Consider the following 27,354-nt stretch of genomic DNA (forward strand, 5'->3'; position numbering starts at 1 on the left):
GTTTAAAGTCACAACGATTTTACTTGCAAGGAGAGTGAAATACAGAACATTCTCATCCACTGTCCTATTTTCACTCTAAAATAAGTAAGTAATTTGTATTTATAGAGCGCTTTTCCAGACCAGGGTCACAAAGCGCTTAAACAATCAAAACAATACTCAATAAAATATATACTTTAAAAGGAAAAACTGTTTTGTTCACTCATACTCTAATAACTTATACTCCATCGTAAGTTATTGATTATCCAAGAGGCGAGAACAAAGTATAAACTAAAAAAAAACACAGACTGGAAAATCTAACTCAAAATAACAACTTGTCTTCTCCTTAAAGAAATAAAAACATTAGTTTTTTCCTAACATCTTCTCTAAGTAAAGGAGGAACGTGTCAGTCATGAGATTCTCACACATAGCATTATCAACTACAAGTATTGTTTAAAAACACAAGAAATTATTCACATTTAATTTCCTCGGGGGCCACTTTATATACCGTGGATGTTACAAGGGACCGTCAAGCCAAAAGAAGGAAGGGTACGAATAAAGAATTTTATAAAAAGAGAAAATTTTAAGATACATTTATTGATAAAGGGACATTCGGAAATAAGCTTTGTTCATAATTCTATTGTATATAATTTTATTTTAATTTATTTTATTTTAAATACATCAAATGCAAAACAAGTTTTGTTATGCCATTTTATTCATATCATTTATTATTATTTTATATACATTTTATTTTTTTAATATATATATGAAATACGAATACGAATATATATAAATACATGAAAAGTATAAACCAAAACCCATAAAAAGGACAAATAAAAGGCAAAAGAAGGCGGAACAAAATATATTTAAAAAAAAAAAGATCTTTAGGAAAATATGTACAAACCAGCGGTAAATAAATTGTGTAATATTTTATATACATTTTATTTTTAAATATTAAAGCACTACAAGAAAAAATATATTGCATCAAAGATCTTTAGTAAAATATATGTAGGATTGAACTAGTAATAGTATGGATGGAAAGTGATATTTAACATTTATAAATGGATAGTTTTATAGTATTATTTTATACTATAAAATATACCCTGACCCAAAGACAACACAAGGGATACCACAAACACATTTGCCTTCAGGCCTGCGTGCCACCTTGACCCAGAGACAACACAAGGGATACCACAAACACATTTGCTTTCAGGCCTGCATGTCACCTTGACCCAGCGACAACACAAGGGATACCACAAACACATTTGTTTCCTGCATTTCAGGTCACCTTGACCCAGATACAACAAAAGGGATACCACAAACACATTTGCTTTCAGGCCTGCGTGCCACCTTGACCCAGAGACAACACAAGGGATATCACAAACGCATTTGTTTTCAGGCCTGCATGTCACCTTGACCCAGACACAAAAAAAAGGCATACCACAAACACATTTGTTTGCAGACCTTCGGGTCACCTTGACCCAGAGTCAACACAAGGGTTAAGCAAATGATAAAACAATCAAAATACTAAATAACATTAATAGCAGGTCCATATGGCGAGTCTTGCAGGTCTCAACTCGCCCGTCTCAGTCCAGCCGCTCAGATGTCCTCGCATGTTCTCGCTTACATGTCTTCTCACCCGTCCTGCTCGTTTCTCAAATATAAATCGGGGCGAGTGCCGGCGACAAATCAAGGTCGAGCCATCGCTGACGGAGTCGGGTTCCCGGAGAATTGAGTGTCTCCGTCCGACCGTCGTTAACAGTGGAGGCGACGGACGGAAGTATTTGGTTAGCGTCGCAGAACTGTTCCCAAGAGCCTAAATATAACCTCAATGGAAATAGACCAGAGAGTGCAGGGAGTCCTGGAAACAAATCGATTGAAAAGTCCGGATAAAAATCTAAGCTAAAGCGAATATTCTGATCTGTACGATTAGGCAAACAAGAAGGATGTGTAGTTCATACAAAACTCTGCAGCGAGAATTCTGAGCCGCTCTAGAAGAAGAACTCACATTTCTCCGATCCTTAAATCTCTTCACTGGCTGCCAGTTTCTTTCAGGATCAACTTTAAAATTCTGGTTCTTACTTTCAGATCTATTCATGGTCAGACCTTCCATCAGTAGATTCTGATCCAGCCTTACACTCCAGCTCGGGCTCTGAGGTCTGTGGATCAGAATCTACTGATGGTTCCTGACGTCACCGAGTACGAACACACGGACGGAGGGAAAGAATGCAAAAAAAAACCTGTGCGGGTCATTTGACGAGTTTTGTGTAAACGGCAAAAAGCCTTATGTTGGAATAAAATAGTAGTTACTACTGTTAACCTTGAGGTGGCGCTAGAGAAACTCAAGCTCAATAAATCAAGTCAAGTTTTTTTGTACTGATTCCATGTATTTAGAGCCTTAAACCTGAACGAAAACCTGGGAAATAAGTTACTATTTTTTTTTTAATAACATGATTCTCACAGTTTGAGTGAAAAGTGAAACGAAAGCGCTGCTCGTGCTCGAGTCATCCAGGTGAAGTCTCGAGCACGAGCAGCGCGTCCACACGTAGCACCTCCTTCCTCCTCCTCCTCCTCCTCTTCCTCCTCCTCCTCCTCCTCCTCCTCACAGTCAATGAACACTATTGTTGCTCTGATCTCCACATCTGTGCGGGAGCTTCAACTTCTTCCTGCGCCAGACTCCTAGGATTCCTCGGTGCAGGGTTTATTTTTGCGCAAAAAAAAAGGTGGATTAAGAAGGAGAGAAGGATTCTTGTGGATTATCTCCTCGAGAGGTGAGTCTTCAACTTTTCACTCGCGACTCAAATCTCTTGAGGTTTTGAATCAGGAACAGTTTCGGTGACTTTTTTTTTTTACTTACCCGGCATGCGAGCCACTGACCCGGGTCAGAAAGTTGTGACGCGGAGACCTGGTTCTGTTTCTGTTAAGATCAGAACTCGTTGGTTCCGATGTGTTTATGTGCTTCATACACTTGTTTATTTTTCAATCTCTTTTTTTTACCCCAAAAATAATAACTTTATACATCAGAACCATGTCATCTTGAGGAGCAGTAATAACATATGTATTACACAACAGTTTCCCCTTTTATTAAAGGTATTACACCTGGAACTAAATATTTATTTGGAAAAATAACAGCATTTATTCACCATTTTAAGTCAGAAATTCTCTTCTTTTTTACCCCACAATAATAACTTTATACATCAGAACCATGTAATCTTGAGGAGCAGTAATAACATGTGTATTACACAATAGTTTCCCCGCTTTCTTAAAGGAATTACACCTGGAACTAAATATTTATTTAAAAAAGGAACAGCATTTATTCACCATTTTAAGTCAGAAATTCTCTTATTTTTTTCCCCACAATAATAACTTTATACATCAGAACCATGTAATCTTGAGGAGCAGTAATAACATATGTATTACACAACAGTTTCCCTGCTTTCTTAAAGAAATTACACCTGGAACTAAATATTTATTTAAAAAAAGAACCGCATTTATTCAGCAGCTCAAGTCAGAAGTTTTCTTCTTTTTCCCCCCACAATAATAACTTTATACATACAGAACCATTTCATCTTGAGGAGCAGTAATAACATATGTATTACACAACAGTTCCACCCTTTCTTAAAGAAATTACACCTGGAACTAAATATTTATTTGGAAAAAGAACAGCATTTATTCACCATTTTAAGTCAGAAGTTCTCTTTTTTTCCCCCACAATAATAACTTTATACATCAGAACCATGTCATCTTGAGGAGCAGTAATTACATGTGTTTTACACAACAGTTTCCCCTTTTATTAAAGGTATTACACCTGGAACTAAATATTTATTTGGAAAAATAACAGCATTTATTCACCATTTTAAGTCAGAATTTGAAATTTAATATCAGAAATCAATCATTTGTAAACACAATACACATAGTTCCAACTTAAGCATCACATTAAGGTGTTAAAATAAAAACACAACTTTTACTCACACGTGTAGTTGAATATATACTGTGAGAAAAGGCTTGTGTATAAATCAACGTCTTTCGTTTATTTAACTAAATATCTCGTTCTAGAATTTCGTCTCAGACCTGGTTCTAGTTCTAGTGCATCCGCAGGTACATTGTCTAGGCTTTGATGCTTTCTATGTTCTATCTATTGTATTCTTTCTTTTTTTCAAGATATAAAGTGAAAAGAAAAGTGGAAAGTCAATAAGACCAAACCCCTGCAGAAGGTGATGAGTCAGTGAACTTCTCTCCACAACTTTTACTCACCATGTCATTGACTCTATGACGACCGACTTGTAAAATATATCCCTGGATTTGACGACAAGAGCTCACGCTCGTTCACACTAATCCCACAGAAATGCAAACTATCTTTATCGCTATTCGCTGTTTTAACACCTGACATGGCAACGTGTTGCCTTCACTGTCAGCGGGAAATCCGAACCTCCTCGTCGTTAACGACCGTCTGAGCAAAGACCCGAGTGTTTGGGAAAAGCAAAGAAAGGAGCAGAGGTTGTTGGTCGTGTCAGCTCCGAGCAAACATTCCATCTCTCGGTGTCTCGGCGATTTCATTAAAGGTTTTTTTATTTTTTAAGGGGGTTTCTGCTTTCAGGGAGGCTTAACCCCCGACTGCAGAATTAAACGAATGCTCAAGAGCTGCTGTTCAAAGAGTTAAGAGGTGAAGAAGAAAAAGGGAATAAGAAGAAAAATGTATTTTAACACAATTCTAGAGAAGTTTTTTTTAAACAAAACTTATGTTTTTAATCTTGAATCAATCAGTATTTAATAGAAAAAAGTGACAAATTCCACTAAAATAAATGGAAAATCGACTGAGATACGTATAATAATAGTTTGGCATGATACATTTCAACTAACATTTAGAAACTCAGCCTCCTTTATCTCGTCTCTGTCTTTATTCTCCTCCTAAAACCAGAACCGGTTCAAAGGTGACGCACAAAATATTGCTAATTTTAGTTCCCTGTAAGAGAAAGGGTCTCGCGTTACACATTTACAAGCTTCTCTGACACCTGAGGAATTCGAGACTCTTGTTAGGTCGAGCCTTTACACGCTCGGCGGTGGAAGAACTTCCACTTCGCCACAAGTCCAAGCCCCCGAGGGAGGGTTTAAGGGATCACCAGTCCATCACTAACCCGAGGAGTGTGTCTCGCACCCGCACCCTCATTTTTGGGTAAATCTGCGGCAGGATAGAGAGCGAACACATAACCTAGAGGTCAGAGGGTCAGACCTTCAGCCGGTTTGTGGCTGAAGCCGATACATTTTTAAAAACTTTGCAAAATATGAATAAGTGAACCGTGTCCAAGTTTCGTCTTTATTCTTTTTTTTAATATTTCAATAGAATTTCATTTTGAAAAATACAACTTTTCTAAAAGTTTGTGACTTATTTTAGATTGGAATCAATTAAGAAGTTACTTTATACAGTTAATTGTATTTAGTTCTCAGCTTGTGAAAGTGTGAATTTAGTCACTTTTGTTGAATATAAGCTAAGGTAAGGTAAGGTAAGGAAAAACTTTATTGATTGAAATTCTTTTTTTTCCAATAGCCACAGAAAATACAGCAATTTTTCATAAAAAAAAAAAAATGAGCAAGAACAAAGAGAAATAAAGAGAAAGAACAAGATGAAACAATCTAAGTCTAAAGATAAAGAACATAGATCAAAGAAAAATAACAAAGACAAAGGATACAAAGACTAACATAGAACAGAACATCATGATACTTTCAATCCACTCCTTCCCCGAACTCAGAACTTATAGTTAAATACAACTGGTTAAAAATATTCTCAGAATTACCGGTTGGTCTGTGACAAGAAGGTAGTAGGGTCGTTATATCTCGATATTCTTTTCCATGAAGTTGTATCAATATTCTTTGTCATTGTTGGCTTGAAAATCCTATTTTATGTTACCATAGTAACACTTTTGCAGTGGTAGTTCAAAAAGTAAAGTGTGTGTAAAAATTAAATAATTCGGAAGCACTCATCATGTCCTCCACAGCTAAAGGAACATTGAAGTCCGACAATTACTGAGGACAAGAGGATACAGTGGACTCCAGCAGCTTTTTAAAGCTGATGTTTTGGACATATTTTGGTTTCAAAACAAATGAACGCAGTTACGACTTCATCAAGAGTCATGGGGTCTGTAAATTCTGACTCGACAATACTACAAGTATATACTTGTTGCTACAGTATCATAATATATCGTATCGTTGACCCTGTTTCGTAAAGCATGTCGCAAGAATCTTTTCAGTACACAGCCCTAGTTGTTATTATACTATAATGTTCAACTCGATACCGATACCAGGAAAATATTATTACTTAATACCATTTTAGATGCTGAAAAGGAAATAGAAAATAAATCACAAATACTATATAGAATTAACACAAAAAAATGTTAAAAAAATGTTCAGCAGTAATTTTAAGAACCAACCCTGACACTCAAGAAACTTCAGACAGGTGTAAAAATGTATCAAAATAAAGTAATAAAACTCATTTAACCTCTACTGAGGGATGGACAGACATTGTTTATGAAGTTTAAAAGGCCAAGAGGTTGTCATTAGCAATACAAAAAAAAAAAACTTCAACTATGCTAACAAGTTTACGGTCTGAGGAAGTGCAAAAAGTAAACAAATCAAATGAGATAGTATCGATAGATCTCATAGTAAGTGTATTTGAATATATTTCTATATGGATACTTGACAAGTAGCAACATTTTTCTTCCATGAAGTCATAGTTCCAGGATATTTGCATGACATTTACAGGCAAAACATACATTTACAATATATATTAAAAAAAGATGCAGTTAATAATGACATATAATTGATCTTTAACCTTTATTTATGGAAATTCTTTGTTGTTCAATGAGTTCAAATCTTTCTCTTGTAAGTAAGTAAGTAAGTAATATTTATTTATATAGCGCTTTTCGAGACCAGGGTCACAAAGCGCTTTAACAATAAGGCACATGCAAGTGTGTGTGTGTGTGTGTGTTTGACCGGGCTTAATGTTCTGTCTACTTGTGTCTTAGGAAGTTTGTGAGTCGATGTTAGTTTGTCGTTGTTGTGTTGTGTCATGATGTAGTTGATGATGACCCGATTTTTTTTTGTTATTGTCTTGGTTTGCGTTTGACAAATATCTGTTCAAATATATATTGTGTTACATTCATCTTCTGGCATCAATACCTTTTTTTGTGATATTGTGTATTAGTTGCCTGCAAGATTTGTGCGTCGCTGTCATGAGAAAGAGTTTTGATGTTAGTCGTTATTCTCGGCCTGATGTTTTGTAGTCGGTCTTATTGTGGACTTATGTGTGAACACGTGTGTGTATTCAATAGGTCCTTTTGTTTCTTTATTGTTTGTGTAGTTGTTGAACAGTCGCAGGTTTGTGCTTTGAACTGTGTGTGTTGTCGAATGTTATCTTAGGTAAAGGTGAGGGTTGAGTTTCAGATAAATGAGGGGAAACCCACCTATAGGTCTTTCTTTTCTTTGTCAAGTTCCTGAGGCTACACACACACACACACACATACACACACACACACACACACACACACACACACACACACCCTTATTCAACATCACTCGTCTGAGGGGCTGCGGGGCCTCGGAGAAGATTTCAAAGGGTCGGCGTCTGACACTGTGTTGTTGTGAAAAAATACCCGACAAGGTGAGACGGGGAATCGTTTAACGCAGTGATTTGCTGCATCACGGGCGACGCGTGTGAAATGAATCGTCTGACTTGAGGAGAATAATCCAGAAGCCCAAGGGTGTCGTCGGTATGATGTGAACTCAAGAGCCAAAAGTCTTTCCCGCTTCATTAGATGCAACATTTGTTGTTGCTTTTTCTGTTCCATTCGACCATTTTGACTTTCCACTAACTTTAGACCTGCACCCAGCAGATTCACCTACTTTATTAGAGGGTTTCTTAGATCACGCCGGCTAGGCCCTGCAGGCCTTTGTCCCCGAACAAAATCTAACTTGTCCTACTCAAAAACCCCCCTAGATTCCTGAACCTCGGATTTCACAGTAATGATGGAACTTTGCGCTGAATTTGACGAATTTTTGAAGTTGGAGACTTGAGAATACACAAGCAGAGTCTTTGAATAATTTGAAAACTTTTGCATTGCGTGTTTGGAGACCAAATCTGTGAATGGCCGTAAAGTAAAAAAAATGGCTGCAGCAGAAGCCGACCTCGAATCGGTCGGAAATTTTGCCCCGGATACTCAGTATACAATTATAACATTTGAACCTTAACATTGAATTGTATATACTATTTCTATTTTGGCAACTATTTTGCACCAAAATAGATGCAAAGTTGCCGCAAAGATTAGGTTTCCGAACGGTGATTTCCACATAACTTTGATTTTTTTTATGCCAACTTCACAAACTTCTATCGAACGACTCGAAACTTTGAACCGACAAAGTTCAGATGACCCGTGACCTCCCTCAGGAACGTCCCGAAAATTGGGATCTTTCGGCCTCGATAGCGGAGGTAACAACACCTGAACAGGAAGTCAAGGAACATGACGAAACTATGACTCGAAGGTCTATCTCGACTCCATCCTCGTTGAAATTGCCATTTAAAAAAATGGGAGCCAACCCACCTACCCAGTGACCCCTACCCTGGCCATCTAAATTTTTTTTACTCTGTCACGCCTTCTCTCTGACGCCCCCCGGGAGGAGTAGACATATTTCTAGGGGAGCAGTAGGCAAGTTCCAACTAGTCATGTTGAACGAATGAAAGGAACTAAACTATTGTCAATAATGCAGATTTTCATAGATCCGACTCTGACTTGTATGGCTGCGAACTGCTGCATCACACACATCATGTCTGACAGTGATGTCCCTGTTGGTCCTGTTGGCAATTCATAGTTTGGTGTTTTTAAGATAAAGTGCAGTCCAGGAACCACGTGAAGTCTTTTGAGTCCATAATATCTATGGCTAAAATACTCCTGACAGCTACGAGACAAACGATCTCAGGGTTTTCCCTTCTTTAAACATTCCTACTTCTGGAAAGAATTTCCTGTTGCTCAAAACAAGTTTAAGAATGATTAAATACATGTTTTGAAATAAAGAGCTTATATAGTTTATATTTACTAGTTTTTTCCATAGTTTATTATTGAGTTTTAAATAAGGTTTTCATGTTTTATTGTTTTCATTTTCCCTCACAACAGGCACACTATGAAATGAGGCCCGTAGGAAGTTTTTGGAAATACGATCTAGAGACAGTTCATCAGGATTTCTTTATGTTTCAGTGTTTGTGGTTGAACAGTTGCTTGGAAAGGAATAACTGGATATTTATTGGTGAGTGTTATTAACCAGGCAGAGGAGAGAATGAGGCATAAAAACATCAAACAGTCATGTACAACATGAACCCTATAAAACCTCTGTCTGTCAAAGCTCTGGTGAATCTCTGTGCGCTTTTATTGTGCTCTTATGTGAGTCTTTTCATTTCTCCTCCGCAAACTCATTTTTTAATTTGAGTTGCGTGACACGGAAACCCTCTGGGCCCTATTTCTAAATTTGTCACAGATATATAAATCTGTCCGCGGATGGGAAACCACCTCAAAGAGTTGCCGAGGTGTTTCAAGATGTTACAAGATATTAATATTGGCAGGTGGTGATAGGCAGCTTCATTCACGACGGAGTTATCAGGTGAGAAATAGTTGGTTTTCTGGTTTCAGGGCAAAAACTCCTTTGATTGATTAGTAGAAAATATTTTGTTGTTAGGACTTTTTCTAGATAATAACCCGCGGAAATATTCTGATTCTGGCATAGGTTCTATAACAGCATTCCGGCCTCATCAAATAGCAAAATTGGATTAGTAAAGTATTGTCACATCAAGTTAACGTGATGTAAAGTGTCACAAACGTTTATGTCTGTAGTGAGTGAAGTGTTTCTCTAGTTCAAAACACACATTGTTTGTTTGTTGTTGGTTTAAGAAAGTCCAATGAGTTACTTCGAATTCACTCACCTTGAACTCTTTAAACAAGTCAGGATTTCGTTCAAGTGTTTGGCGAGTTTGAACTTTGAAGTGTTTCCTCTGTTGATTTCCAAACTTTATAGACACGTTTGCTGGTTTTTGATGGTAAATAATAATAGTAATAATCTTTGACGCTGACAAAGCGTGCACATACTGTAAACCCCCCCCATCGGTTTGGACAAGAACACGGTAACGGTACCAAAATATTGCTGGTATTGTTGTATTTATTTGCGTGATGGTAACGAATTGGTAGCGAATAATGGCTTCTTGTGACAAACCTATTTCTGTGTTTTGTACACTTCACGGTCAAGTGTTAACTACCTTGGCTTTCCGTGTGTCTATCTATTTTAGTGCACGCATACCAACATGTTTTCACCTCACTAGCGGCTAATTTGCGTCACAGTATCTTGAGTCTGATCTCGCAGATACACATTTATCACAGGTTTACACGCCTCTGAATGATGTGCAAAAACCAACCATGAATAAGTTGCATCAAGATATATAGATCTTTTTTTTTCCATCTTATTTCCAGTTTAAAAGCCAGTCAGGTCAGCGTGTTTCTGAATGAGTGTGTGTTCAGTCTGCTAACATTATCACAACAAAGTCATTCTTCTCCTCCATTCCAAACATCTCTCCGAGCCCCCGGCAGTGTTCCTGGGAGTCGTGTGTCAGCGGCTTGTGTGCAGCGGAGCGTGTTGTGGCCGAGCCTTCACACTTGTCTTCATCGCTTTAACCAGACATCCTGCCGCGTATACAAGCACACCAACCAAAAAAAAGACATTTGGTCTTGGGTTTTGTTGCTTATCGTCTTACCTATCTTATTCTGAGCATCAATACCAGTGGTTTGACGTACTGTAGTACGCAGTCTCCTCACCCTACCTTGAATGGCAACCTTAAAGTTTAAAGGATAAGTATTACCTGGGGACCTCTGTGTTTTGTAAATGACCTTCCCTTCCTCTGTGTTATTTTAAGTGCATTCACACGGGATCAGCGTCGTCTGTAAAATAGTAATTTTTACAGACATTACCTAGAGATACAGATGTAAAGAGCAATTACTGAAAGTGAAAGTTAGTGTAACCAACAGTTTATTTTCTTTCGTTTCTCAACTTGTGCAGACGCTCAATAGCCCTGCACATAAATTTGCCCCAACATTATTCTTACAGAAGAGACACAGTCTGTTATAGTAGTGTAACAGAGTGTATTTGTGTGGGAAACAACGAGGCTGGAACTTAGTTTGTAGCTGTGCAGCGCGCATGTCTTCTTTACTTTCGTCATTTGGAACAAACCCCCAACCACAACCAACTCGATATACTTCCCTTTCAACCCCTTCAAAATAAAACAGCGGAAGTAAATATTAACACAATGGCAAGTGCCTGGAAGTCCGTTACAGTGGCGTATATGCAGAATTCAGAAGGGATTAGTATTATCACCCGACGTCTGTGTTTGGTGAATTACAGTCGGTAATTTGCGCAGAAATATTACATATTAATGCTATGATATATTTGCTATGATATGAATTTTTCATATACCAGTGAATAGCGCAAACAACGTCCGGCACATGCGCGGTCGGAGAATGTGTTGGGGGGACCCATTTCACTGCTGCACACCAACAACACAGGAAAGTTTTGAGGTTGGAACGGCTGCCGACGAGAGCTCTCAAAGTGAAGCACTCGTTGTTGCCTCAGAGGAACTCATACCAAAAAGAGGAGCCATGTCCATGTTGTGGAAGTTCTTCGGTTTTAAAAGGTCAGATGTGGACCAGACGACTATCATTAGAAAATGCTGTCGAGCTAAAGTGTTAGCTGGTGGTGGCAACACTAGCAATTTGCTTCACCACCTTAGCTGAAAACACGTTTAAGAGTACCAGGGGTTTTAGAGGACCCTCCACATCCACAGGTCAATCTGCAGGTAGCAGAAAGAAGTCCATTCTTTCTCTGAGGTCTGTGGATCAGAATCTACTTATGGTTCCTCGCACACGGCTCAGGACCAGAGGAGAGAAATCTTTTCAGGCTGTTGCTCCTAAGCTTTGGAACGATCTTCTCTCTCTTTGCGCTTGATGGATCTACTGACTCCTTTAAGAAACATCTTAAGACGTTTCTATTTGTTCAGGCTTTTCCTTGAATTTCTCGAACTCCTGTGTTGTTCTCAGTATTATCTTGACCTTTAAAGTATATACTTTATTGAATATTGTTTTGATTGTTTAAGCGCTTTGTGACCCTGGTCTCGAAAAGCGCTATATAAATAAATATTACTTACTTACTTACATTCAAGAAGCGTTCATGCATGGATTTGCTCTCCTGTGGGACCACCACCTACGAGAGGATCATAAAGTCTGGCTGCAGTGGCGACAATAATTCCCGGGATTCTGGCTCTTTGGCCGTTTAAGATGTTGTACTTTGGAACTTAAAGTGAGGCCCCTTCATGTTCTCACGAGTCAATCCTCGTTCAACGTCAACAGGCTGCAAACCCACCGTGACTCGTGTATTTAGGACGTTCCGTAAACGCAATAACGAAAACCTTAACTCTCGTACAAGTGTTTGTTTTTTAAATCCAGCCTTTGTTTCTGGGTCGTGAACCCACCGAGGTCACTGCCTCGACAACACATGCTTCTCTCTCTGCTAATTGATCTCTTTCCAACCAGAGACAAGAGCGAGTGCTTGTGTGTGTGTTTACTTAAGGGGACGTGTGAGGAGTTTAAGTAAATAGATACGTGACAAAGTAAACGCACACACACGCAGACCGACAACAAAGATGTTATTTCCCGCCGCACACAAGGGCACATTCACAATCATGTGTATCTATGTTTCAGGATATAATCGAATTACAGAAGTGTGTGTGCGATTGTGTGTGTGTGTGTGTGTGTGTGTGTGTGTGTGTGTGTGTGTGTGTGTGTGTGTGTGTGTGTGTGTGTGTGTGTGTGTGTGTGTGTGTGTGTGTGTGTGTCTCCTTCAAAGTCTCTCGGCCATAAATCCATCCTCACTTCTTCGGTTGAACGTCGGGTTAATGAGGTGATCCAGCAGCAGGGGTCAGTCAGGAATGGTCGTTTCGGCCCATTTTGCGCAAACACATGTGGATGTGTGCGACTGTTGTGTGTGTGTTTCTGAAGATATGAACTCATGTTTCCACGGTTACTTTGGCTCAGTTTTTTTTTTACAGCGTGATGACACTAAACCCAGAATAGTCTTAAATATTTGCTGAACCATGATTGAAGATAATCGAATTGTGATTATTTTCCGTAAATATGTGGTTATTTTTGTCAATGTCCACTTTTAATGCATTATACAATATATGATTTAATTTACTGTAGAATGTATTTCTTTGTGATTGTTAAGATAAAGTGTTCAAGCCATTTTTAAGACAAAGGCAAATATTAAAAGTAACTTTTAATATTTGCCTCTATTTGTTCAGGCTTTTCCTTGATTTTCTGGAACTCCTGTGTTGTTCTCAGTATTATCTTGATCTTTAAAGTATATACTTTTTTGAGTATTGTTTTGATTGTTTAAGCGCTTTGTGACCCTGGTCTGGAAAAGCGCTATATAAATAAATATTACTTACTTACTTACTTACTTACTTACTTACTTTATTTACAATTGTAAACAAACATAAAATATAACTTGCCTTGCAAATTAATGCAAATACTTGAAGAAAAAACTAAAAGAAAAACGTGCTTAAAGGTGTTTCGTAAACATTTATATTCATCAGTTAATATTAAAATCACACAAACTTTATTCAAGCACATTTTTGTACAGTTGTTCTTGTCATCTTTAAGAGCATCTACGGAAATACTAAATATAATTTTTTCAATAAATACAAATTGAATTGTGTTATTGTTACAAGGTAATCAACTGGTTTGGACTATCACACACACACATACACACAAACACACCCACACACACACACACACACACACAAACACAAACACAAACACACACACAAACATGCCAGCAGACCACGCAAGCATTACCTTTCACTCTGCTGTGATTGGTCAATGATTGAGGTTTGTCACTGGGTGTCATAAATCCCGGATGTCTCTACCTCCAATGGACTCGTTGTATAAACAAAGCAGGATGTCTAAAAAGCAGACCACTATCAACCACACCTCGGAATCTTAAGTAAAATAGTTTGTTGCAACTCTTTTCATAGTCACTAGGATATGTGTTGGTGCAGAACGAGACAAAATATTTGCACTTTTCATGTGTATAATTTTTTCCTCACTATACGGGACACTGGATTTTCCATTTTACGTTTTTTTCCACGTATAAAACACATCGGATTAAGCGAAACAAAAGAGCTGGGGGAGTCAGTCAAACTTTATTAAACAAGTTCACAATAACTTTCAACATCGTTCCAAAAAACACCGTCTGAGTTTAAAACTTTGCCGCATCCAGCGTTCCTGTGTCCCAGTCAGTTGAGATCGATCCACGATCCACCAGCAGATCGTGCCGCGAGTCACTCTTTCCTCGCCTTGAACCTGTTTTCACCTTCTGTCATCCACTGCTCGCTCTCTAATTTTGAACAATATCTGGCGTCTGGAGTTCTTTCGTTAATCCCGGAATGATATCAAGCGTGTGCGAGTTCCCGTTGTTACGGTTACGGTTCGTATGGCGATAATAGCGAGGTCAAAGTTGAGCTTCCTGATCCGGTGCGTTTTGATGGTGATCTGAACAACAGGATCAAACTCTATGAGCTGTTAAATACAGCCAAGAACACTCAGTATAACCTCGTCTACTTCTTGAGTCCTTCACACCTGAACAGTGGACATTACAGTAAATACTACTCTAGTATTATCGTGCGGAGAATACATAAGTTGGTCAAACTTCATTATTGTACACGTGACAGAAGCTTCTCTTCTTCCCAGAGCTCCGTTACGAGAACTATGACCTGGAAATTGACCTAATCCGGTCTAATATTGAGAAAGGAGATAATATTGATAAAGGAACAGAGAGCTCTTTTGTCTCAACTGGACCAGGACTTCCCCCAGTGCGACTCGTTTCTTCACATTATGAATCTGTTGTCAGGTGTAAGAGAATTGATTATTCAGTTCAAACCAGGAAACCACACCCATGCTGGAGCGAAAAGCACTTTTCCAGTTCGGGTTCAACCAGGTAGTAAATCTCTAGTGAAGATTAAAGTTTAAGGGAAGTCATTACAATTAAGAATCGATACAAAAATGCCCGATTCATTTGTTCACGTTCTCGGCAGGTACGACTTTAACGGGTTAGTTCATTCAAACTTTACTCGTTTTCTACTCGCCCTCATGTCGACTAAAGGTTGGGATTATTTTCAGAGTAATCTGTTCCTTTTTAGAGTTATAGACAAAAATGTTTGTTCATTTTAATGTAGCGACTGGAGCTCAGTTGTCTTCAGCTTCGTCCCAAAAGACACTTGAAAACATACAAATACCTTCATACTGCTCGTCTGTAACGTCCATCTTATGTTGAAGCCTCCACATGAGAAGATTCAAATAAGTCTATATTTTACGTTTGTTTGTGGCAGACGTTTAAAGAATAACAATCGAAATAAACAGGAAGTACTCTGGGTAAATGTCACAAGCGCTTCCAGAGCACACATAGTCTACTGTCTACAGTGGAAGCGCTTGCGTACTTTAGTATTTCCTGTCTTTGGAAGAAGTTTGACCACAGGGCTCCAGTCACTACATTAAAATGAACAAACATTTTTGTCTATAACTCTAAAAAGGAACAGATTACTCTGAAAATAATCCCAACTCTTAGTCCACATGAGGGTGAGTAGAGAATGAGTCACAGCAAGTTCCTGTTCTACAATAATAATAGAAATACGTCAATCTTCAGCTGACATTTTTGGCGGGAAGTCTGAAGACCACGCGAAACACAGTCAAAGAAACATGTATGTTGCTGCTCTTGCGTGATCAAGCGAGAACATACGACTGACGGTTCAGCAGGCATGAAGGGCCCCTCGTGTCGGGGGAAAGGATCCCACAGGTGGTCATAAATCACCCACAATGCATTCCTGCCTGAACACAACTGTACGACACCTACTGTCAACGGTTGTGGAGCTCAGACTTGTGACAGCCTGGGATTTATGAAAGAACCTCGGTGAAGGTCTGACTTGAACGTTGGTCTTCAAAAAAGATGAAGAATAGATGGATGAATGGATGAATGGATGAATGGATGAATGGATGAATGGATGAATGGATGAATGGGTGAATATGTGAATATGTGAATGGATGGATGGATGGATGGATGGATGGATGGATGGATGGATGGATGGATGGATGGATGGATGGATGGATGGATGGATGGATGGATGGATGGATGGATAAATGGATAAATGGATGGATGGATAGATGGATGGATGGATGGATGGATGGATGGATGGATGGATGGATGGATGGATGGATGGATGGATGGATGGATGGATGGATGGATAAATGGATGGATGGGTGGATGGATGGGTGGATGGATGGATGGATGGATGGATGGATGGATGGATGGATGGATGGATGGATGGATGGATGGATGGATGGATGGATGGATGGATGGATGGATGGATGGATGATGGATGGATGGATAAATGGATAAATGGATGGATGGATGGATGGATAAATGGATGGATGGATGGATGGATGGATGGATGGATGGATGGATGGATGGATGGATGGATGGATGGATGGATGGATAAATGGATAAATGGATAAATGGATAAATGGATGGATGGATGGATGGATAAATGGATGGATAGGGAGGGAGGGAGGGAGGGAGGGAGGGATGCATGGATGGATGGATGGATGGATGGATGGATGGATGGATGGATGGATGGATGGATGGATAGGGAGGGAGGGAGGGAGGGAGGGAGGGATGCATGGATGGATGGATGGATGGATGGATGGATGGATGGATGGATGGATGGATGGATGGATGGATGGATGGATGGATAGGGAGGGAGGGAGGGAGGGAGGGATGCATGGATGGATGGATGGTGAAAGAAACTGATAAAAGATCAAATTAGACATTTTTTTCAAGATCTACAACATACATATGGAATTAAGTAGTTTTAAAAAAAAAAAAATAGGTAATAAAAAGAATTAAGTATATAATGTGATTAACAAGGTATAAATAATGAGAGAAAAAACAATATATACATATTTGTATATGAATTATAACATTTGAGTTAAAAATGTAAAAAAAACTACATTTTAGATAAATATTGACAGTTTGAATAAATCATGAGATCAATTTTAATTACAGTTGAGACAAAATCAACTGTTGCTACACAAACTGTGAAACTGGCTCCAGGTTGAATAAAGTCACAAAGATTCATTGTGTCTCCAAACAATCCAACATCTTAATGTGTCAAAGTGTGAGTCGATGAAAGACGAAATCACTCGTCTTCCTCTGACGGCGGTTCTGCCGAAACACAAAGAAGGGACGAGCAGGTTCGTTTGACAGCGATCCAAACGCCTCCCGGCTCACCTGCAGCACAGGTGACACGCTGGTTCCAAGGCGATGACAGAACTCACCCTGAACCGACGCTTGTTTTGTGGAGAGTTAAAATGACCCGTCGGTGCGGCGTGTCTGAATGTGTCGCGGGTTCATTGTGTTTCTCACTTCAACACGTGGAAAAACACTGAACCGTCAAGGTGTGTGTGTTCGGATAAATACCGGATCAAGCCAGAACATTCCACACACCGTGTTGATGAACTGGTGTGTGTCCGGGTGAGTTTTGTTAAACACACAATAATCAACAACTTTTAACTCTCATGATGATACAAATGATGACAATAATGATCATTTAATTACTGCTACTTATATTAATAATAACATCAGCATCTTTTTAAATATTATTATAAGCTTATACTTTTATTTTACATTTAAATATGGATATTTGTCAGATATGACACGTTTTTATTGTCATATAAAATATAAATAAATAAAAATATACATAGCATGAATATAAAATATTAAATTAAACGTTAATTAAAACAAGGATTTTGCTTTTTTCAAACCATTTTCTTAAATCTTTAATTTAATTATTTGAATGACATTCACGATACTTCTGTTATTTAACATTAATCCTCTTCAACTCTTTCAACCACTATTTGGTGTATTTTAACCAAAACAACTCACATACTATGAATTAAATGTAAAATATATAATAATTACTCTGCGACATAAATGTGTTCAGTGAGAGACAAATATTTGGTTGATTAAAATTCAAATAAATTATTTTATTTTGTCTTTTTTTTCACATGTTGTGATAGAAATTCTTCATGACAAATAATGACATTTATAATTAAATAATATTAAATAATAAATAATTACATATATCTGTTACGTGTGTTTATTCGCGACGAAATCAATGAGCAGGATTATAAATCACATATTATCTTCCTCAAATAATTCATTATTGTCAGGAGAGTTTCTTTACCATCGAGATCCTCAACTTTCTGTTTAGAATCTTGAATAAAATCAAACCTGAATACCAGCCTAGATTCTGCTCATTGTTATCCGTCGGCAACGTCGCTGTCAAAACAGCAATTATCGTGTCACAAAAGAAGAGATTGCAACATGTAATTATCATTCTTTAGACTCATGACTGAATACATTTGGAGATAAATAGCAACATGTCATAAAAAAATGTATAAATATATGTCAAGATAAATGTCAAGATAAATATCAATATGTCATAACAAAATGTATGAATACATTTGTGGATGAATATCAATAAGTAAGTAAGTAAGTAAGTAAGTAATATTTGTAGAGAGCTTTTCTAGACCAGGGTCACAAAGCGCTAAATAAATAAATACATATGTGGATAAATATCAATATGTCATAACAAAATGTATAAATAAATAAATACATTTTTGGATAGATATCAATATGTCATAACAAAATGTATTAATTAATTAATTAATTTTATGGATAAATATCAATATGTCATAACTAAATGTATAAATAAATACATTTGTAGATACATATCAATATGTCATAACTTAATGTATACATAAATAAATACATTTGTAGATACATATCAATATGTCATAACTTAATGTATACATAAATAAATACATTTGTAGATACATATCAATATGTCATAACTTAATGTATACATAAATAAATACATTTGTAGATACATATCAATATGTCATAACTTAATGTATACATAAATAAATACATTTGTAGATACATATCAATATGTCATAACTAAATGTATAAATAAATACATTTGTAGATACATATCAATATGTCATAACTTAATGTATACATAAATAAATACATTTGTAGATACATATCAATATGTCATAACTTAATGTATACATAAATAAATACATTTGTAGATACATATCAATATGTCATAACTTAATGTATACATAAATAAATACATTTGTAGATACATATCAATATGTCATAACTAAATGTATAAATAAATACATTTGTAGATACATATCAATATGTCATAACTTAATGTATACATAAATAAATACATTTGTAGATACATATCAATATGTCATAACTAAATGTATAAATAAATACATTTGTAGATACATATCAATATGTCATAACTACATTTATAAATTAATAAATACATTTGTGGATAAATATAAATATGTCATAACAAAATGTATAAATAAATAAATTTGTGGATAAATATAAATATGTCATAACAAAATGTATAAATAAATACATTTGTGGATAAATATCTGTATATAAAATAATATAAAATATAAAAAAATTGAATCAGAAGTCATTTATTTATTTTGACATATTGATATTTATCCACACATTTTTTCATTTACTTATGCATTTATTTATACATTTATTTATACTAATATACTGTCATTTATCGTCCTTCATAAGGTTTAATCTTGTCGAGTCACGTCTTCGTCAGAAAGAAAAACATGAACAATGTTTAGATCTGATACACGATTATTAGCCGTAAACAAACTTAAAGTTCCACACGTATGAGTGACTCGAACTTCAACTTTTAACCGTGTTTAACAACTTGTGTAGCGTCAAATAAATATTCCTAAAATTGCATCCCAGCATTTTTATTTTTTCAGAATTATATTTAGTTTTCTCTGGAGCGATCGGATTATCAATTTCCTCCTCATGTTTGAACACGTGGAACTCTGCTTCAGCTCGCACGACACGTTCGCAGCCAGATAAGACTCTTAAGTCTCTCAACTGCTGCCAAAGTTATTGAACACACAAACTAAGTTGATAAGTCGGGGGGGGCGGGGGGGTTAGTTAGGGTTAGTGTTGACTTCAGGTTGTTTTATTCTCCTTGATAATGAAGTCTTCAAAGATGACCTTGAACCATCCTTTATATTTTTACCCAAATACGTCTGATACCTGTGGAAATTAAAGAATTCCATTCACTCTCACAGTACGACCAGCCTGCAGAGAATTGTGGGTAATGGAATCCAGCTGTGTTTGTGTGTGTGTGTGTGTGTGTGTGAGTGTGTGTTTCTCTGCAGGTTGACCTGGGTTTCGTCAACCTGATGGGTCCGAGTTGGTCTTTCATCAGGACGTGGTTTCTCCGGTCTTACAAATATAAAAGTCTTAGCCGCCGAATTCTCCGTCACCTTTTATTATGATTCGCTGTAGAGAACTGGTTCTGCTGCACTTAAGTTATGGGCCTGAAGTTCTGATGCAGAGAGAAAAAGGTTTTCGTTGGTGGAGACGAGGATCTGCCAAGTTTAACCACTTTTAACTACTTTACGCTGTTGTGTTGTTTGATAAAACTGATTATCGCATTTGTTCACTTCTTTTTTCCAAGTGTTTTTTTACACAGCCTGCCAGTATTTATCTAGATTTAGTGCCTGGAAATATAAATGAATAGAAATAGAAAACGTTCGTCCTCCACCAAGATGATTTAAAGTTGATTTAATTTAATTAATCTATTATTTGAACGTTTCTCAATGTTTTTGTTGATTAATAAAACATTTTACAGAAACATTTAAAAAGATAAAGTATATTTTATATGAATTTGTTAAACTTGACCTTTGCATTATCTCTGGGTCAAGGTGAACCTCCCTGACCCATGACACAAGGGATATCACAAACACATTTGTTTTCAACCCTCTGGGTCACCTTGACCCTGAGATAAAAACAAGGGTTAAAGGGCAACAAATGTGAAAACCAGACTCTTTCTGACTCACATGTATAAAATGTTGAATCTTCATCTCCAAGATGCAGTAAGTCCCTCATCATGACCATGTTTTTTTATAGTTATTACTTTATAAAGTTCTCCCCCGTCTGAAATCTGGGCAAACGAGAGGTTACGAGAGTCCATTATGACGTTATAATGGCTTCACTCCTCCTCCAGCCAGCTGTAATCACATCCCGCTTTGTTTATACAACGAGTCCCTTGGAGGTGGAGACTGCTATTGATGACACACAGTCACAAACCTCCATGATTGACCAATCACAGCAGAGTGACAGTTGATGCCTGCATATTAAATGGGTTAAGATAAATGTTTTCTAGCAAAGACATTTTAATAAAACGTTTTCAGGAGATACTTTACTTCGGGGTCTTCACCTTATGCGGAAGAATCTGGTCTTTGTTCTCAGCTCTGGGGTGTTTTCACTTGACATAGGATAGACTTTCAGGAACTACAGCAAATTGATACGTTCCGAGAGCCTGTTTACAACGACATGATCCTTAACTAAGTTTATTGAACCAACTACAATGTAAGCAAATTAATTGGAGCCTTTTTCTGTGTCTTCCAGATTGTCCATCCTGCAACCATGCTGGTGTATCTTCTTCTCATCTTCCTCCTGTCCGGCTTGGTGTTGTCTTCAGAGTGCCCGGCCGACTGCAGCTGCCAAAGCAACGAGTCAATATTCTGCATGAACCGACGGGCCAACTTGATTCCGCTGGTCCCGGGGAACACTCGGAACCTGTACATTTTCAACAATGGCATCGACACTTTGACCCAAGACGACTTCATTGGCCTGCGGGAGTTGGAGCTGTTGGACATGAGTCAAAATGAGTTGGAGGATATCCCTGGAGGGGTTTTTGAGATGCTATCAAGCCTTAAGAACTTGGACCTATCGTCAAACCACATAACTCATATTTTGAAAGACAGCTTCACCGGGTTGGTCCACCTGGAGCGTCTATATCTCTTCTCAAATCGCATCTACAGCATCCATGAGGAAGCCTTTAATGGTTTGGAGCAACTGTTGGAGCTCAAACTGCAAGGAAACCAGCTGACATCCTTACCGTCTCTCCGTCTTCCCAGCCTTCTTCTTCTGTACCTGAGTAGCAACAACATCCCGTTCATAGGACCATCTGATCTTCAAACTCCCCACTTGGAAGCTCTTAAAGTAGCATCTCTTTCGCTCACGTATCTGGATGAAGATCTCATTGCCTCCCTAGGGAACCTTCACGACCTTGACATTTCCATGAATCAGTTAACGGAAGTCCCTCAGGCCCTAAACCAAGACTCACTTAAAGGTCTCATTAAGCTAAATGTGGCAGGTAACCCAATTGGTGAGTTCAGGACGGACGATTTCCAGAAACTGACGGGGTTGCAAGAATTAGACATGAGTGGAATCAATCTCCAGGAAATTCCTCATCGCTTTTTTGACGTCTTTCCCAGGTTGACGATGCTTACTGCGGCCGAAAACCCGTTCAACTGCATGTGTCCTTTAGCCTGGTTCCCTGTATGGCTGAAGGAGAGTGGCATTAATCTCGATAGACTGGAAGAGACTCGTTGCCATTTCCCCCTTGTTAATGCTGGGAAGAAGCTTTATGGACTGGAATATGAAGAATTTGGATGTCCACGTAGCACAACAATGGTAATCGACTCCCCAAACGGAAGTACTCTCCATTCTGGACTGCCCACCATATCTCCAAAAGCCACCCACACAAATGCAATCCCTCCACCTCCACTTTCCACCGAAGAAACCACTTTATCAAGAACAGACAGCTACTTGGCACATGCCGACCCTCCAGTCTTTACCAGTTCTACAAGTGGTGAGAATGAGCAACACATCTGTCCACCAAACATTTGCCTTAATGGTGGCACTTGCAACTTTAACTCTATGGGTGAGTTGGGTTGTGTGTGTCCCATGGGAACCACTGGCACCTACTGTGAAAACAATGATGAAGTCACAGAACCACTGGCCCCTTCTGTGACAGATGGTGAACAGGTGAACTCGGTTAGACCGGCCTTGCTAGACTCCATCACCCCTCGACAAGTGACTTCCACCTCAATTCTTCTAGACCTACACCACTTTATTGAAACAAGGCCAAATATCCGGGGCATTAGACTGACCTACCGAAACCTCTCAGGGCCAGACCGTCGGCCAAACATCCTTAACGTACCAGCATCCTACCCAGAGTACACTCTGCGTGGTCTGAAACCAAACTGCACTTATTCTGTTTGTGCTAGCCCTCTGGGTGAAAAAGCCAACTCAAAGACAAACAGCTCTTTAGAAACAGGTTCCTGTACAGAGGCACGTACCTCAGTGGTGCCGCTAACTTCCTCAGAGCACCGTGCTGAGACAAAAAGCCAGCTTTTATACACCGTTATACCTGCTCTGGCAGCTCTGGCTCTAGTCCTGGGTCTGTCACTGGTGGTGGGTGTGATCATTTGTCTGCGGAAAAAAAAGCAGAGAGGAGCCGACATGGAGGTCGACCCGGGTTCCGCCGATCATGAACCTGTGGAATTGGATGGCATCAAAGTTAGCCTGGATAATGGGGGGAACGATACCCTTCAGCAGAAACACTCTGAGATCGAGTCCTCTCAGAACCTCAAAAGTCTGCCATCGCAGCAAAATGGGGCGTTGGACTTTGAGGTACCCCTGATGCAAGGACACTCTTCGTCAAACAACAATCTAGCATCAATAAAACCATCTTATTTCTAAGATGAACTAACTGTGGCAAGATGCGTCTTGTCTGTTTTGACTCACAAACGGATCGCACTTAAATATGACAGGGGTCCAAATGACATTGACTCTTCCCAAAAATAGGAAGTGGAGTTGAGCAAACTGCCGTGGGACGACGTCAGTTACAGATGGCAGCACAAACCAAGAGGTTTGACTTAAAGTGCAATTGACCCGTTGAGTCTGATAAGCGGACCCAAACGAAAGTGCCTTTTTTTGCATTGACACAAGCGATTATTCACTTTTCAGAGCTTATATACCGTTGCTGGATTGGGGCAATAAGTGAATTAGCACCGTGCAAATGAGGAATTAAGAAACTGTTGTTGGGAACTGAACTTCATGAAGAGTTAGGACAATGTCCTGGTGTTGGCCTCGGAGCCTTAATAACACATTTAAATCCGAGTCTTCGATTGTTTACAGATCCAACGGTGGACCCAGAAACTTCCCAACAATTGGGAGATGAATTTGCTGTGAATGATAAACGGACTGAACGTCAGGACGATGTTTCGTGTACAAAATACTTTCTTTGTCAAATGTTTTTTTTAGTTTTTTTTGTATATGTTGCATTTTCAAATGATGTACATGTCCATGACACATGTATTGACTCTTACTATTGTTTCGGTGGTTAACTTACGGACTCCCGCGACCATGTTCTGTGATATAATGTTATCGTGGCTTAAATGAACTGGGGTTACTTGGGCATTGCAAAGGTTCCCAGAATTCCTACCGCCTTTTAGGGTGCATTCACACCAAGCGCTATGTATTGGTATAGACCATCTGAGTCGGTTTCTGCCGATAATATGATTTCCCACCATCTCTCAGATGGAAAGATTCACGTCAAGGTAACAAAATAAGCAATTTACACAAGATAACAGTGAGAAGAACAACATGGTCGTTCTGGGCCACAAAAGAGGTTCCATTTATAAATAGGTTAATTTAATTTGATCTTTAAAATGATAACTTACTCTGCACTAATCTAGTCATTGATGTGGAAGCCTAAGGCTACAGCGGCCCACAAAAACACATCCTTCTAAAAAATGTTATGATTGTTATCACACACACACACATCTAATAACGTTTGTGTGTAAGGCTATCATCTCCATTTTAGTCAATTCATTTTAGCATAGCCCCTTAAAAAAAAAACCCGTCACTTTTGAACAGAGCGTTCTTTCACATGCTCTTTCAAACGGTCTCGGTTCATCCAGAATCAAGAATCCTCATCAGCAATCAACTAGTCACTGGTCGTTTGCAGTCGACCAGACTGTGAAATTAACTGCTGTGTGTTGCCTTTCTTTTTGTTTTTTTGGTCACACACTTCTAATTTCTTGTTTTTGTCGTTTATAAATCTCAGCTGGCTTGAGGGAATATAATGGACGCTCGAGTTTCATAACAAAAGAGCCTCTCTGCCGCTCAACAAAACCCCCCGTTGTCCTTGGATCAAAAGTGAAAAAAAAAACAAAAAAAAAATAGAGAAAATAACATTTTAATGAATAAATTATGTTTATCTAATAATGCCTGGTGACTTCAGTTTAACCGTGTATGTGTGCGTTTGATTTCACTGCCAAGAGTTTTAATATTCCTGTTTAATAATTGAACCCACGCACTAAACTCTGGGGTTGTCCAGATACTGGCCACCCCTCCTGGGACATCCATCCCATTGACCGTCAACTGGAAGATTTGGAGACGGGACAGGAAATGTTTCTTAAACCAGCATGTTGAAGTAAAACCTTTGTTTTGTATGTCTTTGCCAGAGAAGAATCTCTGTGAGCAGTATTAAAGTTTCTAGTTTTGGAACTTCTTGTGTCGTTTCATACTTCGAGTACAGGAAAATGATTCTGCGCTGAATCCAGACAGGACCAGGATAACAGAGGGAACTTGGTTTTGGATGTTCAGGGCGGCAAGAAGTTCCCTATTAACCTTTGTTTAGTTGGTGCTGTTTTTAAATCAACGACAAAAAGAGTTTTTTTCATTTACATGAACTTTCAGATTCCGTGCATGAACAACGACAGTGGAAATTTAGATTAGATTCAGTTAGATAGGATAGACTTTATTAATTCCTCTGGAGATCTCCTTCCTGGAAACTGGGTTTCCAGTTCACAGCAGATGACAGTTTCATAAAAACAAGAACAAAGGGCAAATAAAAGAACAAAGTAGAAGGAATGACAAAGTGCAAATATGACGAACAAAGTGCAAGGAATGACAAAGTGCAAATATAAAGAAAATAGATAGCGTTTAATAACATGGGGAAAATGAAAGTGTGTAAAAGACCTTAACAAACTCCAAAAGCTCAACAGGTTAAAAAGAAGTCTGACACAAATCTGTGACTTAAGTCCACAGGGATGGATGAAGGCAACCAAGAAACAAAAAAAAAGGAAAATATACTCTTTTGTTTGCTTTGTTGTTGCCTGTAAAGTTGATCCAAGTTGTGGGAAACCAACCTCTGGATTTTCCTTTAGGATATATTTGTAGTAAATGAAGTAATTTTCCAGGTCAAAAAACACTTAAAAGGTCAAAACTCTCCATCCACCATAATCTAATTTTTTTTTTTTATTCTAAAAGTGTTTAAGGTAAACATGTCGATTACCCTTTTCCTATTTTATAAAAGTGTTTCTAAACCGAAAAAAACAGTGAGTAGTGAACGTTTTTGGAGGAGCTAGAGCCTACATTAAAAAAAGATGTCTATGTGGTTCTAGTGATAATGATGTGATTTGCTCAGATTTAGAATCCGTGATAACTTTCCTTCGCTTGAATTTTAACGAAACCTCAGAAAAACTTTGTTTTGACTTTTTATGTGCAACTGTTTTATTGTTGTTGGTCTGTTTTCTGACATTGTAATGTTTTTTTTATTGTAGGTCACAACACTAATTCACATACTTGTGTAGTTATTTGGGACTCATTGTGTTTTCATGAAAACCAGGCGTTGACGAACCGAACGCCTGCCAACACAACACACTTATTTTGGAGACGGATCGCATTTTTCATGCGTCACAGCGCATGTGTAACTGCTCACCTTAATCTCTGCTGTCACGTAACAGGCCCGGAGCTGACACTTGAATAGAAAACAGTCATTAAGTTCCTCCAAAAACATTTTCCAACAGAGTCTGAGTGCAGAGGTGGTTCATGTTGGGTCGTTCGGCAGAAGATCAACAAGAGAAGAACTGATCCACTCACAGCAGGAAAGTTGCACCGAGTGAAACTGGAACTCTTCAAAATCTTAGGTTTCCTGCTGGTCCGTCCCTTGAGTGTAAATTATATGTTGGTGTAGTGTGTATTTGTGTGTGTGGTTCTGTTTTAGTGTAGTGTGTATTTGTGTGTGTGGTTCTGTTTTAGTGTAGTGTGTATTTGTGTGTGTGGTTCTGTTTTAGTGTAGTGTGTATTTGTGTGTGTGGTTCTGTTTTAGTGTAGTGTGTATTTGTGTGTGTGGTTCTGTTTTAGTGTAGTGTGTATTTATGTGTGTGGTTCTGTTTTAGTGTAGTGTGTATTTGTGTGTGTGGTTCTGTTTTGGTGTAGTGTGTATTTGTGTGTGTAAATTCTATG

At 38.3% G+C, this 27,354-nt stretch overlaps 1 protein-coding gene across 1 annotated transcript; it reads left to right on the top strand.

The window, feature by feature from the left end:
- Positions 1–2,534: 2,534 nt before the first annotated feature.
- Positions 2,535–25,251, top strand: LOC148089733 (vasorin-like). The gene is made up of 2 exons (XM_087809665.1): positions 2,535–2,747; positions 21,658–25,251. The coding sequence occupies exon 2, from the start codon at positions 21,676–21,678 to the stop codon at positions 23,797–23,799; it is 2,124 nt and encodes a 707-aa protein (XP_087665791.1). The 5' UTR covers positions 2,535–2,747; positions 21,658–21,675; the 3' UTR covers positions 23,800–25,251.
- The last annotated feature ends 2,103 nt before the right edge of the window (positions 25,252–27,354 follow it).

This window comes from Callionymus lyra, chromosome 1, assembly GCF_982586985.1.
Source record: "Callionymus lyra chromosome 1, fCalLyr1.hap1.1, whole genome shotgun sequence".
In the NCBI taxonomy this organism is placed as follows: domain Eukaryota; kingdom Metazoa; phylum Chordata; class Actinopteri; order Syngnathiformes; family Callionymidae; genus Callionymus; species Callionymus lyra.

Coding starts and splice junctions, on each gene's coding strand:
- LOC148089733 (XM_087809665.1), top strand. CDS start 21,676: ATGCTGGTGTATCTTCTTCTCATCTTCCTCCTGTCCGGCTTGGTGTTG.